At 37.2% G+C, this 19,626-nt stretch overlaps 2 protein-coding genes across 2 annotated transcripts; one reads left to right on the top strand and one right to left on the bottom strand.

Moving 5' to 3' along the window:
- Window positions 1–3,748: 3,748 nt before the first annotated feature.
- Window positions 3,749–10,983, top strand: sni (SDR family oxidoreductase sniffer). The gene is made up of 5 exons (XM_045747798.2): window positions 3,749–4,547; window positions 8,218–8,269; window positions 9,718–9,908; window positions 10,412–10,561; window positions 10,696–10,983. Exons 1-5 carry the CDS (start codon window positions 4,416–4,418, stop codon window positions 10,918–10,920), a joined length of 750 nt encoding a protein of 249 aa, XP_045603754.2. The 5' UTR covers window positions 3,749–4,415; the 3' UTR covers window positions 10,921–10,983.
- Window positions 10,984–12,037: 1,054 nt separating this feature from the next.
- Window positions 12,038–19,184, bottom strand: LOC123761692 (zinc finger matrin-type protein 5). The gene is made up of 5 exons (XM_045747799.2): window positions 19,026–19,184; window positions 18,142–18,288; window positions 17,518–17,677; window positions 14,176–14,313; window positions 12,038–12,358 (listed from the first exon to the last, which is right to left on the bottom strand). Exons 3-5 carry the CDS (start codon window positions 17,642–17,644, stop codon window positions 12,099–12,101), a joined length of 525 nt encoding a protein of 174 aa, XP_045603755.2. The 5' UTR covers window positions 17,645–17,677; window positions 18,142–18,288; window positions 19,026–19,184; the 3' UTR covers window positions 12,038–12,098.
- Between the last annotated feature and the right edge of the window lie 442 nt (window positions 19,185–19,626).

The following is a 19,626-nucleotide window of genomic DNA, read 5'->3' as shown; positions in this document are numbered from 1 at the left end:
ATTTACTGGGCGCAAATCCTTAACTGTAGCCTCTGTTTAACGCAACAGTAAAATGTGTACTTGGATGAAAAAACGATTCTTCGCGGCAGGGGATCGTATTCCAGGGACCTGCCCGAAACGCTACGCGTACTAGTGGCTGTACAAGAATGTAACAACTCTTGTATATATCTCAAAAAAAAAAAAAAAAAAAAAAAAAAAAAAATGTGTACAAGTCTCCAAACTTGATACATTAATTTTTAGTGACTCCTTATCATCCTTAAATGCTCTCAACTCTTTAAGACATAACTGTAACATGCTCGTGTCCGAAGCTAGACACAAATACAACAAAATTATTAAGGATGGTAACAGAGTCCATTTCATGTGGTCTCCATCTCATGTTGGCCTCCGAATGCATGATAGAGCTGATAAGTTAGCCAAAGAATCTGCCTTTAAAGGAGCCGTTGAGTGTAACCTTGGATTGTCAATGAGCAATCTGAGAGCAGCAGTACACCGAGAACTTCAACAAGATCTTGTAGATCTGAGGCAAAGTGAAATTGACACCAGTAATTCCATCTATCATCATACCCTCATGCAAGAGGAGCCACACATCTATGGATCATCCAATAAAATCAGCAGACTTCTAGATGTTACTACTGCTCGGCTTAGACTCGGTTACAAGTATCTCTGGGAATTCTCATTATCTGCTGATGTAGACCTGACCAAATATAAACTGTGTCAACAAAATTATTTGCACACCCTCCGTCACTATGTGATGGAGTGTGAAAAGATACGTGAATTTAGAGACAATTCTATAACCAATGTTCCAGCGATGTGTAAATATTTCATTCAAAATGATCTGCTACCAGAAATTTTAGCCAAATATCCCCAGTTTGCTAACTGTAGGTAGTAACTGAGTGCTTGTAACCTATCCACCGCTGCCCACTGGATGGGGGGCGGTGTGCAGGACAAACATATCAATTGTGACACTAGCTCTCCACATATGTCAGTTGCTTAATTTAGAACCTGTACTTGAGGTCGATCTCGAACCCATTGTTAATGTGACGACTTATATTAAAGTTTGTAACTAGCTCATCAAGATTGTAACTTGCTTAGCTAAATGAATTGTGGGGTTCAGTCCCTGAGCCCATTATGTGCCTCTGTAACCCTTTCCACTACCGCCCACAAGATTGGTATGGGGTGCATAATAAATGAACTAAACTAAAAGCTCCAGGTACCTCATGCCAACTGGTCTGAAAGGTCTAATAACTGGGCATTCGGTGATGTGTGGGAGATCATGCCGCAGTTCCTGCTCACAGAGTTTGCACCTGGAGTGCTCAGGATTGTAACAAAATAGACGGCAAATTCCTTGGCGTTCTCATTGACCACAAGCTGAATTTCCTGGGACACATTCTAAATATATAAAAAAAAAGTCTCAAAAACTGTTGGCATTCTTTCTAAGATCAGATATTATGTACCCCGCCCTGCCCTGGTGACGCCCTATTACTCCCTCATCTATCCATATCTCAACTATGGTATTTGTGCTTGGGGTTCTACTACCCAAAATCATTTACGTCCTCTAATTACTCAACACAAAGCTGCTATTAGGACAATATCCAACTCTGGCCCCAGACATCACTCGGTACCCCTACTCAAATCTCTGAATATGTTAGATATTAAGTCTGCACATCCTCTCATGTGTATTATACATATATAAAACGCTGAACTGTAATGCCAATCCTGACCTCAAAAGCTTCATTGAAGGTTGTAACAGAACCCATGAGCACCACACCAGAAACAAATACCTATTTGATATTCCAAGAGTACGACTTAATCAAACTAGAAATGCTCTACAAATCAAGGTACCCAGAATGTGGAATGACCTTCCCAATCATGTTAAAGACTGTACCTCTCTTAACCAGTTTAAGATAAAAACTAAGCACTACCTAATAAATTCCCTGTAACCTAACTTACCCCTATAATGTCAACCCATGTCTGTCATTTTTTTAAACAACGCTGTTTGTCGACCTAATTGTATTTGTGTTGCTTTTTCAGCCATGTTCCCTACCTTTTCTTTTTTATTTTTCTTTGTTCTCAACACATATCATACTTTAAACTCAATTAGTATTAAGTTTTAGTCTTTAATGTTTTTCCTGCCCGAAACGCTTTGAATAATAGTGGCTTTAGGCATTGTATGTACTAGCTCTATCTATAAATCTATCAATTTTTGTAAAATCTCTTGTATGTATGTACCTTACCTAAATAAACATTTATTTATTTATTTATTTATTTATTTATTTATTTATTTATTTATTTATTTATTTATTTATTTATAAGTTTTGCTGTATACGTTACAAGTCCTTTATATGGTACTAGATGTGCTCGCGTCTCTCTTTTCCCTTCCCCTTTTGTAATTTCTTTTCCCCTTTTCTCCTTCCTCTCTCATTTCTCCCCCTCCCCCTGTCTTTCCCTTTTCCCTAACATCCCCCCTCTCTCCTTTCTCCCTTCCTCTCAAAATTGTATATTTTGAAGCACTGAAAAAAAAGTAAAAGCTCTTCGGAAAACACATTCCGATTTCAGACTTTGTCAGAAGCAGAGGGTCGTTGTAGACGCTGACATCTTATGCTACACCAAGTGCCATGAGCCAGGCACTGAGGCTGACCCCGGCTCTGACTTATGACACTCACCATCCCATCCTCCAGTTTATATAGTACTTTTTGTAACTATGTGCACCATAGTACAAACATTGACGTATTAAGGAATTAGATAGTAGAATTTTGTACTATTCACTTTAGTCTGAAAAAATGTAGCTAAAATACAAACTTAAATATTCCTAGGCCTAGTATAGTACACATATGTACTATATTGTGATATATACAAGAGTTGTTACATTCTTGTAGAGCCACTAGTACGCGTAGCGTTTCGGGCAGGTCCTAATTAATCCTATGGTCCCTGGAATACGATCCCCTGCCGCGAAGAATCGTTTTTTCATCCAAGTACACATTTTACTGTTGCGTTAAACAGAGGCTACAGTTAAGGAATTGCGCCCAGTAAATCCTCCCCGGCCAGGATACGAACCCATGACATAGCGCTCGCGGAACGCCAGGCGAGTGTCTTACCACTACACCACGGAGACTGCTGTTAGGCCTCAGATTGTGTGTATTAGGTCTAGTAACCTAATACACACAATCGGTTTAGATAAGAAAAAATGGGCTGATACTGTCTGTCTCCCAGATACAGACGATGTAGACCCCAACACGCGACTGTCCACAATCACCTCGGCCATAAATTCTGCAGCCACCCAAATGCTCAAGAAAACTTCAGGACATAGGTCCAACAAACCACTTAAACCGTGGTGGAACGCGGAATGTGCACGAACAGTCGCTTTACGCCGACGAGCCATACAAAAACAAAGACGTCAACCCTCCCTACAGAACTGGGTTAATCTCCGGCGGGCTACAGCAGAAGCCAAAAAAAACATACTGTCAGTAAAGCGAGCATCATGGGCAAAATTTTGTAATAGTCTCACACCCACTACGCCACATTCAAAAGTCTGGGCTACATTTAACAGCATTAAAAGTCTGACGATACGTGACGTCATGCTCACCTTTGTACTATGGGTCCATTAAAAAGAAAAGAACATTGTTTTTCCAAAAACGTTGGGTTTTCTGAGGGAAGAGAAAACGTATGTCTGGAAGCTGACTTTAACCGCCCCAAGCTGCGCGCGCAACGAGCCGAGGTTATATAAACTCGGTAGCAACTGCTCTCTTACAAAACACACCAAACTAGCAGCACACAGCTCTGAGTACAGAACAGACATCAACGAACTCTGCATCCACTGTCAGGTGCCTGAAACAGTCGAACACTATCTCCTTCACTGCTTCCGACATTATAGTGCCAGAGTAAATCTCAAACAAGTACTTATCTCACTTAAAATACCCTTTACCATCGAGCATATATTAGGAGGCGGTGACTACTCGTTACAAGAAAAATACCAAATAGTCAAAGCACTGGCTAAATATCTCCAATCGACCAACAAATTGGATCACATCTGACCCGCGCCACATTTATACCTGGCGCCACCAACAGCTAAACACAGAAAACGACTGCCTCGACGCAACACCAAGGATCAGCTGACGCCATAAACACAACACACCGTCCTACGGTGCGGCAAGTCTCCCTCTAACATACACCTCTGCTCTAGTCGCCGCTCCTCTGTCTACAGCACGACGCAACAAGCACTTTTGAAACTCTTATCATCTTCAACATCTGTACTGGTGCAGTCATCGGGAGGACAAACCCTTCATGCAAACTGCACCTACTATTAAGAAGAAGTATTTACGTTACATGAATGAAAACACTTCGTAATATTTACAGTAACAGTAACATATAACAGATTTTTAAGACTGCATAAATTATACGCAAGAGAGTGAGTGAGGATGCTTGCTAGAAGTGTGATGATCACGGGGAGCAGCCGGGGCCTGGGGCTGGAGATGGTGCGGCAGCTGGCCGCAGCTACTAAGTCCCCAGAGCTCATCATTGCTACTTGTAGGAACCCTGACTCGGCACAGGTGAGAAACCGTCACAAGTTTACCTCTTACTTTTTATATTTATCAGCAGCTGCCTAAGTTATTGGTACATACTTTAAATGTAAAATCACATGCCTGTCACATAATTATTAAGAAATCGGGGTCACTTTATTACATCTCGTTTTATCTCGCTGATATACACCAGTATGTTTCCATAAATGATGCAACTTCTACACTTCCAAATAATAGTCAAATCATACACAGATGTACAAGTAAGCTCGTTTTTTAATTTTTGAAACATTATACAATATATCCTTAGGTTAGGCTATATTAGCTTAGGCTTGGATTGGTTAGAATGAATTGGGATAGGTTGATATTTTTTTTAATTTGTTATCAAACCGTCTTGGGTATAATGTGACTTGTATCCAATTAAATATGTGTTCCCCATCACATTATTCATGAACCATTCCCTTTTCTCATATAAATACAATATAAGTATTAAGGAAACTACATGTCTGAATTTATCTGAAGGCCACCATCTTTCTGGTGGCATCAGTGACAAAAAGAAGCTGGCAGATTGTCAAAGGACAGAAAGTGGAGAAACTCCTATGAAAGTACAGAAGTTTGCAGCAAGGCTGGTGCCAGAACTGAGGAGGCTAAACTATGAGGACAGATTATGGGTAACTCAAGCTCTTAGTTCTGGGGAAGAGAAAAAACAAAGCAGATATAAGAACATAAGAACAAAGGTAACTGCAGAAGGCCTATTGGCCCATACGAGGCAGCTCCTATTCTATAACCACCCAATCCCACTCATATACTTGTCCAACCCGCGCTTGAAACAATCGAGGGACCCCACCTCCACCACGTTACGCGGCAATTGGTTCCACAAATCTACAACCCTGTTACTGAACCAATATTTACCCAAGTCTTTCCTAAATCTAAACTTATCCAATTTATACCCATTGTTTCGTGTTCTGTCCTGTGTTGATACTTTTAATACCCTATTAATATCCCCCTTGTTATGTCCATTCACCCACTTGTAAACCTCTATCATGTCGCCCCTAACTCTTCGCCTTTCCAGTGAATGCAACTTAAGCTTTGTTAATCTTTCTTCATATGAAAGATTTCAAATTTGGGGAATTAACTTAGTCATCCTACGCTGGACACGTTCAAGTGAATTTATATCCATTCTATAATATGGCGACCAAAACTGAACTGCATAATCTAAATGGGGCCTAACTAGAGCAAGATATAGCTTGAGAACCACACCAGGTGTCTTGTTACTAACGCTGCGATTAATAAATCCAAGTGTCCGATTTGCCTTATTACGAACATTTATGCATTGATCCTTTTGTTTTAAATTCTTACTAATCATAACTCCCAGATCCCTTTCGCAATCCGACTTCGCAATCACAACACCATCTAGCTCGTATCTTGTAACTCTATCATCATTACCTAACCTCAGAACTTTACATTTATCAGCATTAAACTGCATCTGCCAATCCTTTGACCATTTCAAAACCCTATCTAGATCAACTTGAAGTGATAGTGAGTCCTCCTCCGAATTAATTTCCCTACCGATTTTCGTATCATCGGCAAATTTGCAAATGTTGCTACTCAAACCTGAATCTAAATCATTTATATATATTATAAACAACAGAGGTCCCAGGACAGAGCCTTGAGGCACTCCACTTACAACATTTTCCCACTTTGACTTGATTCCATTTATACTAACTCTCTGTTTCCTTTGGTATAGCCATAAGAACGGCTATGTAAGTATATGATACTTACATAGCAGGTACTGAGGAGGAATGGACACGGACAGCATCTTTAAATTTGGAGAAAGTAGGTGGAATCTGGCAATGCAGTTTGATTGTAGAAATGTAAAGGACAATTTTTTTCTTTGGTACTCTGTATAAGTGATAAGAACATAAGAACAAAGGTAACTGCAGAAGGCCTATTGGCCCATACGAGGCAGCTCCTATCTATAACCACCCAATCCCACTCGTATACTTGTCCAACCCGCGCTTGAAACAATCGAGGGACCCCACCTCCACCACGTTACGCAGCAATTGGTTCCACAAATCAACAACCCTGTTACTGAACCAGTATTTACCCAAGTCTTTCCTAAATCTAAACTTATCCAATTTATACCCATTGTTTCGTGTTCTGTCTTGTGTTGATACTTTTAATACCCTATTAATATCCCCTTTGTTATGTCCATTCACCCACTTGTAAACCTCTATCATGTCACCCCTAACTCTTCGCCTTTCCAGTGAATGCAACTTAAGCTTTGTTAATCTTTCTTCATATGAAAGATTTCTAATTTGGGGAAAACTGGCACTTTAACAGAATTTTCTCCTACATTCCATTTCTATTCCATTCTATGCTAAATCTGATTTCTTTGTGATCACTGTTCCCTAGCTGACTTCCTATTTCGATGTCATTAATTTGTGTTTCCCTGTTAGTTAACACTAAATCTAAAATATTATTTTCCCGTGTTGGTTCCTTAATGTGTTGCGTAAGAAAGCAATCGTCAATTAATTCTAGAAAATCTTCTGCTTCACTATTCCCTGTTTTGTTCAACCAGTTTATTCCACTAAAATTAAAGTCACCCATGACATAAATACTGTTATATCTAAATTTGGTGGCCTATATATAGCTTCTATTATAATATTATTTGCTTTTTCGTTTAATTCTATCCAAATAGTTTCTGTGTGTGGCTCAGTTTTGATTCCCTCTTTGAGACTACATTTCAAATTGCCCCTAACATATATGGCTACTCCCCCTCCTCGTCTAATATATCTATCTGTGTGAAATAGTTTAAATCCATTTATTTGATATTCAGCTAATAGTTCTCTATTTTCTACATTCGTCCACGTTTCGGTAAGTGCAATAATATCTATTTTTTCTGTGCAGACAAGAGCATTTAATTCATTAATTTTATTTCTTAGACTTCTACTGTTAGTGTAATATACCCTAATTGAATTGTTATTTTGAGGTCCTTTTCTTTCCCTGATCATTTTGCCAATTCTTTTCTCCCACGAACCCATACTTTTATTACCTCCTTCCTCCAAATCAATTCCCATACCACTATCTACTAACAGTTTAAATCCAAACAAACACCTCTAACCACTGGTTCCAACGAGTTCGCAACAGCAACAACCCCAGCCCTAGATAGATGCACCCCATCACGAGCATACATTTCATTTCTTCCATAGAAGTGTTCCCAGTTGTCTATGAAAGATATTGCATTTGATTTGCAATATCTTTCCAGCCGGCAATTGACACAAAGTGCCCTCGACATCCATTCATTTCCCACTCCCTTTCTTGGAAGAATGCCACATATGCTATCCGGAAGAATGTCACACATGATCAGGAAGTGAAATGCATTGAAAGAAGAGGTTGCCAAAACCACTTTCATCCAGAGTTTTAAACCAACTTTGGCATGAAACTTATTCCACTAATAGGTAAGCACTACCTTTTCTCCCACAATTAACTTCTCTGCTCCATCACCACTTGTTTAGGAAATTTAGGATGAGCATACCCATCTTTGACAGATTTTCATTTGCTAGAGGTTATAGTATACAGGATAGAATTTCAGGTAATATTTGACATTAAACAGAAGGTTTGCAGAGATGTTTCAGGAGGGCATTCTTACTGATAATGAGAATTTTAGTATTTTAATTAAAAATGCATAATTTCATTACAGGTACTGAAAAAGATAGCAGAGGACCACCAGAATGTCCACATTGCTAAACTTGGTAAGATGACGACCTAATTTATATGCAGTATATCTTAAATAGCAGACATAGCCTAAATTACTCTGTTCTATTCTAATGTCTTTTATTATCTCAATAAACTTAATTGAATTTATGAAATAAATACAGGTACAGTACTTGCATAGTTTTAGCATCACAAATATAAATAAAATGTTTTAAACAATAATATTGTATAGGAAACTTAGTTTGAAAAATACAGTGGTACTGTACCTCCATTTATATTTAATCTGTTCCCAAAGACAAGTCGTAACTCCAAACAAATTTTCCCAAAGAAATAATGTAAATTTAATTAATCCGTTCCACACTCCCAAAAATATTAACTTAAAAATACATTTCATACATAATATGCACACATATTTTGTACTATAGTATGCACAAGTTATAGCTTACCTTTATTGACGACTTAATGGCGTATGGAAGACGGTGAAGAAGGGGGAAGGAGGAAAGGTGTTACTGTTTGGAAGGGGAGTCCCTTTCATTATAATATCAGACAGTGATGACTTTTCTGTAGTACTCTCTCCTACGTTTTGCAGGCATACCACTAGGACCTGGTTGTGGCTCGCTGCTTGCTTGTCTTACTAAGAATCTGTCTAAAGACACTTGTTTTTCCCTACACTACTTGTCTGTAGTGAGACATCACTTATCTATTACAGCTTTATCTGGGTGAGTTTTTTTCAACAAAACTCTGCAGTTCTTCCCATACTTCACACACTTTTTTAATGAGGAAGGAACATCCTCTACTCACAACTATTTTCTTAGGTTGAACCTTACCACTGACTTTCTTGGGACCCATGGCATGATATATAATAATTACTTTTATGTTAAAAAATTAATAAAGCACAAAAACAATGAAATTCTTTACAAAGAATTCATATGTGATTGTCACTAAGCAGACAGCTCAGGTAAACTGAGGGGGGGGGGGTTACCTGTGCCACCAGGAACCATGCGCGTATTAGCAAAGTCGCAAGTCGAGTTGAATTTTCAGATGAAATTGGGGTAGAAACTCAAAATTCATAAGTAGGGGCATTCGTAAGTCAAGGTTCCACTGTATATCACATCTGTGATGTTTAGAGACAACAGCTCATACCACTACTGCATTTGGTTTTGAAAATGTCAGTCAGTATTTAGATGCATTGTATTCTTGGAACAAAGTTGTCTGATGGTATTTCCACAAGAAAACAACCCAAATGTATTTACTTACCATGATATATTTCATGTTTTTAGGAATTATTTGTAAATGCTTTATATTCAAAGTTGTAAAGATTTTGGGGGTTCTATATTCATAGCCTCCATCTATATACATTACCTACTTTTACATATTAAGTGTTCCAATGGCAAAATGCAATTTTAACTTTCAGATACCTAGTACGTATTTTTTTTTCTTAACTCTTCAATTCCAGTAATTATTACCTTTAAATATATGGTTACAGATGTGGGAGACGAAGCAAGCTATGATTCTTTTGTTGCTCATGTTAAGGAGATGGTTGGAACCAATGGGCTGAACCTCCTCATTAACAATGCAGGAATTTCCCCCAGATCCACTCGCATCAATATGGTTAAGTGGACGCACATGACTGACACTCTCCATATTAATGCCATTGCACCACTTATGTTGACTAAGGTACATGTTGCTAATCATTTCACAACTTATTAATATGGTACAGATTGATAACTGGCCAGCAATTCTTAAATTACTAGAATAATATGCATGAATGTATGTACAGTACAATAATTTAGCGAGTTGTATATTTTTATGCATTATATCAATGTATTGAATATTTAATTTTTTGGGTAAATACAAGGTACAGTATTGCATTATGGGGCATAATAATAGAGTACAGTATACTCATTTGCACTGCATTCTCCTCTCCCTAATACTGTATTGTGATATTAAGAGTACTTAGCCTCATAATTTAGTCACAGAAAATATCCACTATAATACATTGGTTAGATGTCTTTCATGTTATTGATGAGAGCTCAAATTGCACAAAGTGAATAGTAGATATATTAGCTGGTAAAGAGCCAAGGAAGCGTGCACACGATTCCACAAAATTTTAAATATTGGTACAGTATCTAGTCATTTTTAAGTGGTCAAATTGTCTTAAATGATTTTCATTATGACAGGCTCTTCTTCCACAAATAAAAACTGCAGCATCACAGATGGATGGCACTGGCCTGTCGGTGAAACGTGCTGCTGTTATTAACATTTCTTCAATACTGGGCTCGATTGCACAGAACGAACAAGGTGGCCAGTATCCTTACAGAGCTAGCAAAGTGAGTTTCCTTCTATTAATTACAAATGCATTTAATGCGAAGTGTACCATGTGCTCCAATATGCTTCAAACTAAAAAAAAATTGATAAATACATATGAATTAATATTCTGTGGTTATGTTCCATTTCTTTTCAGGCTGCCTTAAATGCCATTACCAAATCCCAAAGCATAGATCTTAGAAGCTTCAACATATTAGTGACCTGTCTTCACCCAGGATGGGTTCAGACAGATATGGGAGGCAAGTCTGCTTCTCTCACACCACTGGAAAGTGTGTCTGGAATCATAAAAACACTACATAATTTAACAGAGGACCATCATGGAGGATTTTACCTGTATGATGGAAAACAATTACCTTGGTAATTTATTGCTTTGATTGTAAATACAGTATTTTAGAACATTAAATATTTTGTACAGTATATTCAATATGAACATTTATTGTTGTCCACAAGAAAATATAATTTAAAGAACCAATAACTCCCATACTCTCCTTACAAATTTACTCAGTCTATTTTCTTCATCCAGTACTGTAATACAATGAGCACTTAGTTACCTCAATTCACATTTATGATTTCATGGAAATCCAGAGGAAGTGTGATATCAATGAAAATAATTTCGAGACATTGGAGTGACTAACCAGCTTTCTGATGATTCCCAGTTGAAACCTGGTCGATGGTTCTGGGAGTAGTTCTACTCAAGCCTGGCCCGAGACCAGGGTTGGCTTGTAAGAGTTTGGTCCACCACGCTGTTGCTTGGAGCAGCATGCAGGTCCACATACCCACCACAGCCCAGTTGGTCCAGTACACCTTGAGAAAATAATTGTTTTCTCTTGAAAATGTCCACGGTTGTTCCAGTAATATTTGATAGTCGCTGATAGGACATTGGACAACCGTGGACCTTTGATGTTTATAGTGTTCTCTGTGCCTATGGCACCCCTGCTCTTCACTGTTTCTATTCTGCATTTTCTTCCATATCGTTTACTCCAGTACATTGTTATTTTACTGTATAGATTTGGGACCTGGCCCTCCAATATTTTCCTCCATCTCATCTCCTTTCTAGTGAGTACATTTGGAGAGCTTTGAGACGATCCCAATAATTTAGGTGCTTTATCTCGTCTCTGCATGCCGTATGTTCTCTGTATTCCCTGTGTTTCAGCAATCTCTCCTGCTCTGAAGGGGGAGTGAGTACTGAGCCACACTCAAGATGGGACAACACAAGTGATTTGAAGAGTACAACCATTTCAGAGCCTCCAGAACCTCCCAGTGAATTCAGTAGAGCTCTGGGTTGGTCGAATTTTGAACTATCGTGGCAAAGTCAGTAAAGGCAGGTGTCTGGGAATCACCAGAATATGGGTTCAAGTTGCTCCATTGCCTTAAAATGATTTCCATCTAGACTTGATATTTCTTTGCATACCTATTTGCAAAGCCAGAAGTGTGTGTGTATATATATATATATATAAAGTATGGAATAAAACAATTGGTAATTTTGATAAATTTAATCTTCAAAAATAATCCATAAACAAAGTTATGGCATGAACAAAATTAACCCCAGTCCACAAAATCACAGTCCAACAAGCTCTCTGCTGATGGTGGGATGAGTGATGGAGGAAGGCAAAACATTGCCTGAAGAGCCTGCGGGATAACATACTTCAGTTCCCACTTAGAAATGCTTTCCATTGGATAATTGGAAGCTGACTGCACCTGTTCTCTCTTGGAAAGCCATGACTCAAGTGATGGTTCGTTGCCACTCTTCACAAGAGACGGCAGTTTTGATCTCTTTACAGCTGCCTCCTCTTCCATGGCTACAAAAATGTTAATTAATGAAAGTTACTACTCTCATTTATTATATACTACATGTAAAATGTACATCAAAAGCACTTTCTCATACCATCCATGGAATGCAAAACCATAACTTTCTAATACTGCACAGTTTTTTTCCCCCACAAAACATTAACTGCTTATTATCCACTTGCTCTACCCTCACCATCTCTAGTGTCCATTTCCTTTAACCCTTAGGCTGCAGTTGTCATCTATTGACGATCTAGGGGACTGCAGTTGTCAAAAGACTAAACAATTGTCTGGGTTTTATATGCAAATATGGATATTATGGCTCTGTGGATGTAAATAAAGAAAAACAAATGATAAAACAGGAAGCATCAGCAAGGTCAAGCACCAGGCATTGACAAGTACCAGATGCATCCTTGTAGAGCCTCCACCCAGTGAAATGATACAGTATTCACCAAGTGATTTTCTTAAAATTTTGTGTATACATCAATAATTCTATATTGATTTTTTTTTTCCATAGGACGGTATGACCATTTCTCCATAGTTTCTGCCTAAGGGTTAAAAGTATTTACCATTTATCCATTATTATAAATCCAACTTAACAGAATTGTACAGATAAATTGAATGTCACCTCAGTCTCTACATGCCTTTCAACTCTGCAGTCTTTACATTAGTCCATCGATTTCAGCTACAAAGAAACAACCCGTTCTCGCAAATTTAATAAGTCAATATTGACTTATTAAATATGTGCATAGGTGACATACTTAACATAATAGATACCCTTAAAAAGATTCATAGAAAACACCGACCTTACCTAACCTACTTAGTATGTTAAGATAAGCATCTTATTGCTTCGTAATTACAATTATTACCTAACCTATAATAGGTATAGATTAGGTAATAATTGTAATTATGAAGCAATAAGATGCTTATCTTAAGATACTAACAAGGTCAGGTAAGGTCGGTGTTTTCTATGAATCTTTTTAAGGGTATCTTATTAACTACGTGCATAGGCGATATACTAAACATAAGTCAATATTGACTTTACGAATTTGCGAGAGCGGGTTGAAAGAAAACAGTCTTAAGTGATCAGACTAGCATATACATATAAGCTAGTTTTAAAAACTACCTGCAACATGATAGATCACAAAAACAGGATACCTAAAATGCAAGTTCAGCAAACATATTGAAGACTATGTATGGATGTCAGCAGTCATAATTTAAGACAGCAAATATACATGAAGAGATTAAGATTTATGTAATTGGTTTCCCAGAATAAGAGTCGGATCTCATTCATACATTGGTGATATTTTAGTTCGTACAAAATGTAAAACATTTCAGACCTTAAATATCTAAAATAAATATCTAAAAGTAATTGTGTAACTTTAAACTAATGTGGGAGCCATTCATAATTTGGAGAAGTCTTCAAACTAGTAGAGTACATGCATGGAGTGAATGGTCTAACCCAAAATGACCATGGTACATGGGGCCTAAATTGAGCATAATCAGCTTTTCTCTAATTAAAAGAAAAGTATTGGAAAAGTTTTCTCAAATCTTATTTGCAATCACTACTACACGAATGTGAGAAAAGTATGGCGAGCTATACAATGTTGGGTAACTATATTTCAAAGATTTAAAAAAATATACAAGTTGATCTATTCCATTAACTGTTAAATCGCTGCAATCTCACAGTTTTACAAGACAATGTAAATAAAGGTTAAGAGAAACGGCACCATGGTTGGACATACAGATAGGATAGAACTATAAATCAATTTTACAGTCGATAAAGTGTTTCATGGCGTAAAATATTACCTTACAGAACTAAACTACCCACCTTGCTGCTTCAGGTTGCTTATGTCAATCTGTGTAAGGTGAGAATATATACAGGTGTCTCCAAAAGAGCAGTCTTGCCCTGAATGGAAACGCCGACACTTCTCCCTTGATAATTCATCTTGCAGTCGTTCTCTGGCAGCTGGAATATATTTACTAAAATAAATTATCCTGTTTCACTTTTTAAAACATGTACCAGTTTTGCATTCAAAATAAGTTTTTTTAGGCCCATGCTCTCCTTTCAAAAACAAAAAAAAATCCCTTTCAACTTCTTTCCAACATGTGGAATATATATATAAATACAAGACAAAGGAGCAACCAAAAGTCCTCTCAGCCATGGTAGAGTACAGTATATACATTTCTAAATCTACTTAAATAAAAATGTAAATGTTTGTTTGTTCAAAATCACTAATCTCCAAAAGTTCTTCACCGATTGCTTTGAAATTTTCACACAATGTTCCATTCACATCCGAGCGTTTTTTTTTTTTATACATACTATTCAGATGTCACGTCTGTGATGGGGAAAAAAATGCTTTTTTGAAATTGTTTTTTTTTCCATGTGAGGGAAAACTTCGAAACCTCTTTACCAATTGCTTTGAAATTTTGACAACGTTGCATTCAAATAGGCGTGCGTTTTTATATACCTACTATATACATGTCTCACCTGTGACAGGAAAAAACTTAAAAAAAAAAACCACCACCATCTTTTGGATGTAAGAGCAACACACTAATCTCCAAAACTTCTTCATGGATTGCTTTGAAATTTTGACACCGTTCCATTCGAATATGCGCATGTTTTTATATACCTACTATGTAGATGCCACACCTGTGAGGGATAAATACATGCTTTTTTTGAAAAATAGGCGTCATCTGTCGTACGTAAGAACAACACACTACTAAATATGTTACGATTCCATTTCAATGTTTCCGATTGCATTGACAAATTGAATTTTCATAGATTTTTATTTATTTTCGTTCTGATATAATTATTTTGCGTGACATTGCATTTGAATTGAGGTGTGTATCAAACCATTCATTTTGCAAGTATAAGTATAGATGCCGCACCTGTGACAGGTAAAAACATGCTGTTTTTTGACAAACGGTGCCATCTGTTGCATGCAAGAGCAACACACACTATACTAAATATGATTAAAATTTCAAAGTTTCAGATTTCATTGATAATTTTTATTTTCATAGATTGATTATTTTTATTTAATTATTTTGTGCAACGTAGCATTGGAACTGAGCCATGTTGTTTACTATACTGTTTATTTTGCGAGTAGTTAATTTTTTTATATTTTCATTTCGTTTTTTTAACTGTTTTGTACAGTATTTCAGTGATGGGAATATCAGATCATTTGGGAATGCATCGGGGGAGGACGAGGGGATGGTGGAGAGGACGAGGGGACGGGAGTGGGGGATGGTGGGACAGGGAAGGGGGTAATGGTGAGGAGGACAAGGGGACAGGGAAGTTGGGGATAGTGGGGAGGAAGGGGGAATTGGAAGGAAGAATGAGGGAACAGGAGATGGTGGGGAGGATGAGGGAGTGGGTGATGGTGGGGAAGACAAGGGTACGGGGGTGGAATGGTGGGAGGGACGGGAGAGTGGGGAATGGTTGGGAGGACATGGGGGCAGGGGAATGGTGGGGAGGACTGGGAGATAGGGGAAGGTTGCTGTGGCTCAGCAATGCACATGCGTTGCCGAGCCACAGCAATGCATGGCCAGGTACAGCTAGCAATTTATAAAAATCACTAACCCCTGCTTATTTGCTGTACTCTTAAGACCTACATTACAAGTTGGTATTAATAGTACACTTACTGTACTGTACATGCGCAATCTTCTGATTCTGAATTAATGTAACTACAGTCTATGAAGATTTTTTTATTAACATTTGTTTCTTTGTGATCTAACCTCATTTGTACATTCAAATTATTAGAAATTTGAGACATTCGATTAAATGAAGAGGAAAAAATATAGCAAGAACATTATCCTTACTATAGTATTTGCTTGGCAGTGAATATCAGGCACTAAAGCTCACATGCATCAAAGTATTATGTATTCCGACTACAGGGATAAGGGGGGAAATACATTTTCGTCCATTTTTAAATCCGACCCATTTACTGCAGGCAGAGGGAACGTTGCATAATTTTACTAATTCTGTACAATTCTTCCTGCCATCTATCTTGAGAGGCTATCTTGAGATGATTTCGGGGCTTTAGTGTCCCCGCGGCCCGGTCCTCGACCAGGCCTCCACCCCCAGGAAGCAGCCTGTGACAGCTGACTAAGACCCAGGTACCTATTTTACTGCTAGGTAACAGGGGCATAGGGTGAAAAACTCTGCCCATTGTTTCTCGCCGGCGCCCAGGATCGAACCCGGGCCACAGGATCACAAGTCCAGTGTGCTGTCCGCTCGGTCGACTGGCCATGTGCTAAAATATTAAAAGTCCTGAAGCCTTAGGGTTGAAGATTACACAAAATTAAGTAAATATTAAAGATATGGTATTGACATTTCATTCCAAATACTATAGTATTGAAATTACAGATTGGTATAAAAGACATGAATTCCAGCTTGCTACTAAAAGCTAGGATTTTTTTTTTTTGTAGCTACAACCGTCAGATCAATTTTGAAATTTTATTTAAATACCAGTATTTCTTACATTGGATACAAACTGTGAAACTTTTATCATTCTAAGAAACTGATAACCAAATATATTAAAAAAAAATTGAAAGTCAATGAAAATTAAACATTAAAATTTGAGCTTATAGTATTTGATTAAGGACCTTGTGTGAGAAAATAGGATTTATCCAGGACCAAGATAAATTAAAATTAAGTACTGTATAATCAAATTTCCATTCACAATGTTTATTATGAATAGGAACATTTTTTTCCTATACCAAGATAAATTCATAGATATTTTGTACTTTAAGGCAAATTAAACAAAATTGCTTTTGGTACCCATGACTAAGCCTAAAACTGAAAATTTGCACTGCTGATAAAAAAAAAAAATTGTTTTAACACCCTGCATGCAAGTCAAAGATTTTAAATAACTAAATACTGTAGAAGAATCTGTACTTTTATTTTTAAACTTGCACATTAGACAACAAAAATTATTGAATTATAATAAAAGTGCAATAATTTATACAAATTTATTAACCTCAAAAGGATTAAAAGTATATTTTAAATCTAACATTTAAAACTATAGTATTTGGAAGTCGTATAGACCTGTATACGTCTTTGAAGCCACAAGACGTGCTATTACTAAACATAATTTGCTTTTACTTGCAACAAAGCCAATATTAAATATCTGCTTGTACAGTAGCATGTACTATAAATATAAATTCTTACATTTAAACTTGTTGTAGTGATGATTTTTCAACTTCTGGTGATGGTGTCCATAATCATGTTTCTTGCGAGCCTCTACACTATATGGAAGGGATCTGTCACAATAGTCACAATAATATCTCTTCCCCATCTTTTCACCAATACCCTTATCCACATACAGTACCTGAGAACATTTTTGTTTATAAGAAATTAAAATGCCGTTAATGATAATCTTGCCCTACAATTTTTATTACTGCTAAATAAATATCAAGAATAAAATTTAAATCAACAGCTTTAACTTTTAGTCTGAAAGATTTCCCACCTAACAAATATTGTTGTCAACCTTATATAAGGGTTATGACAATGTTATGAGTACTTTCCCGTCAAATACAGCTATATGCAACAGCTACATTGGCTTGTAGGTTACCAACACAGTTTTTGTAATAAAGCTACTGCAGTATATTTTGATCAGGGACCCACCCACAAGATTAGAATACATCCATTAAACCATTACATCAAGATTTAACAGCAGATATATAGTATAAGCAAAAATATATTTGTACAAATTGCCAATTATACGAGCCAAGAATTTTTTTCAATTAAGATGCTAATTCTTGTAGAAAATGAGTAGGCATTTCCTTCACTTACCCAATCACTCACTCATCCACACAACCTCTCGTGTCCTAGTGTGTTTTTGGATTGTTGGCAGAAATATAATGGTAAAGTACGACCATGAGGAAGAGGGAAACCCCAAGGATGTTCACAAACACAGCCAGTTGAACATCAGAGATCATTCTGAAAGAAAATGTATTACTTGTATTTTTAGTCGATACAGAAGGGTCTTCGGCAGGGCACGGAGGATTTAACTCACCACTGCCATTTTTTCCTCCACAACAAAACTGTATTTTATGAATACTAGAGAAGAGAGCAGTGGACAAGGTTTGTGCTAGAATTACAGCTATGGTAGTGGCATAATATATCAACCATGAATTATCTTTGCATTATATAGGATCAATATGTGCAAAACCTTGCCGATATAGTTGCCATACTGCTCTTACAGTGGTAGAAATTTGCACTATATTCCAAATTGCCTAGACAAAGACCAGACTTGACACAAGATGGTTCAGATTTTGACTTAGCAATCTTAACCTAATTTAACAATATACTGTTAAGAAAATAAGACTGAAAATTTATTTTACCTAAATAACTAGGAATTTTTGTTTGGGTTCAAACCCTGGCCAGGGAGGATTGACCTGTTCACCCAACAATAATTGAAGACCTGGTTGTAAGTTGATTGGCAGGTCATATTCGAGGGGTACGTATAATAGCAAGTCTTAACATGAACGATGCGAAGAGGAAACTTTAAGCCTACTAACAGGATGTTAAGATAAAACCATTTACCCGTTGCCCGCCTAAGCCGAGATACCTGTTGTCCAGCTCTATAACATATGCATAACCTTATGTTCTGCGCATAAGGTTATGTTCAAAACACTGCACCCCCAAAACTATTTATAAATAAGGTTATTACTAACGTGTAAAGGTTATTAGGCGAGGTATGGGTTAAAGGGTAGAGCTGCTGCTGGACTGTGTAGAGGCGGCGGGCGGCACGACACAACAACACGGCCTCCTGACACGTCTCCTGTGCTCCCCATAACAATAGTCACGCCGCCACCTGCCACAGCCTCACACATACCTGCTTTTCTTTACTCTTGCCTTGATTTAATTTCAATGTCATCAGTATATACGATTTATATGTCGGCCTAGATAAATTGGATGAAACATATGCCATGTTTATTATTTGTAATATATGGAAGAACTATTTTTGGTTTTGCTAGCTCTTTATTTATATTTATCATCAGATAACATCTAGATATATTTACATGGTTCAGAATGTTTCTTTAGATTAGTAAAACTGCATAATTATAACTAAAACGTAACAGAAATTCTCTGTTACTATTATTCTTCCAATGCCTATCAATGAAGCAAATTTTGGTGTCTAAAGTACGATAATCTATCCTAAATATCTTGAGAGTGCACCTTAAACACAGTCACATATGTTAAATACGTTAACAGAATGCAATTTATAATGTTATTTTAAACTTAATGAATATAACCCTTCATTTGATCTTCACG

Source organism: Procambarus clarkii, chromosome 24 (genome assembly GCF_040958095.1).
Source record: "Procambarus clarkii isolate CNS0578487 chromosome 24, FALCON_Pclarkii_2.0, whole genome shotgun sequence".
In the NCBI taxonomy this organism is placed as follows: domain Eukaryota; kingdom Metazoa; phylum Arthropoda; class Malacostraca; order Decapoda; family Cambaridae; genus Procambarus; species Procambarus clarkii.
Note: the sequence above shows the minus strand (reverse complement) of the source record. Positions and strands in the feature narration are given on the sequence as shown.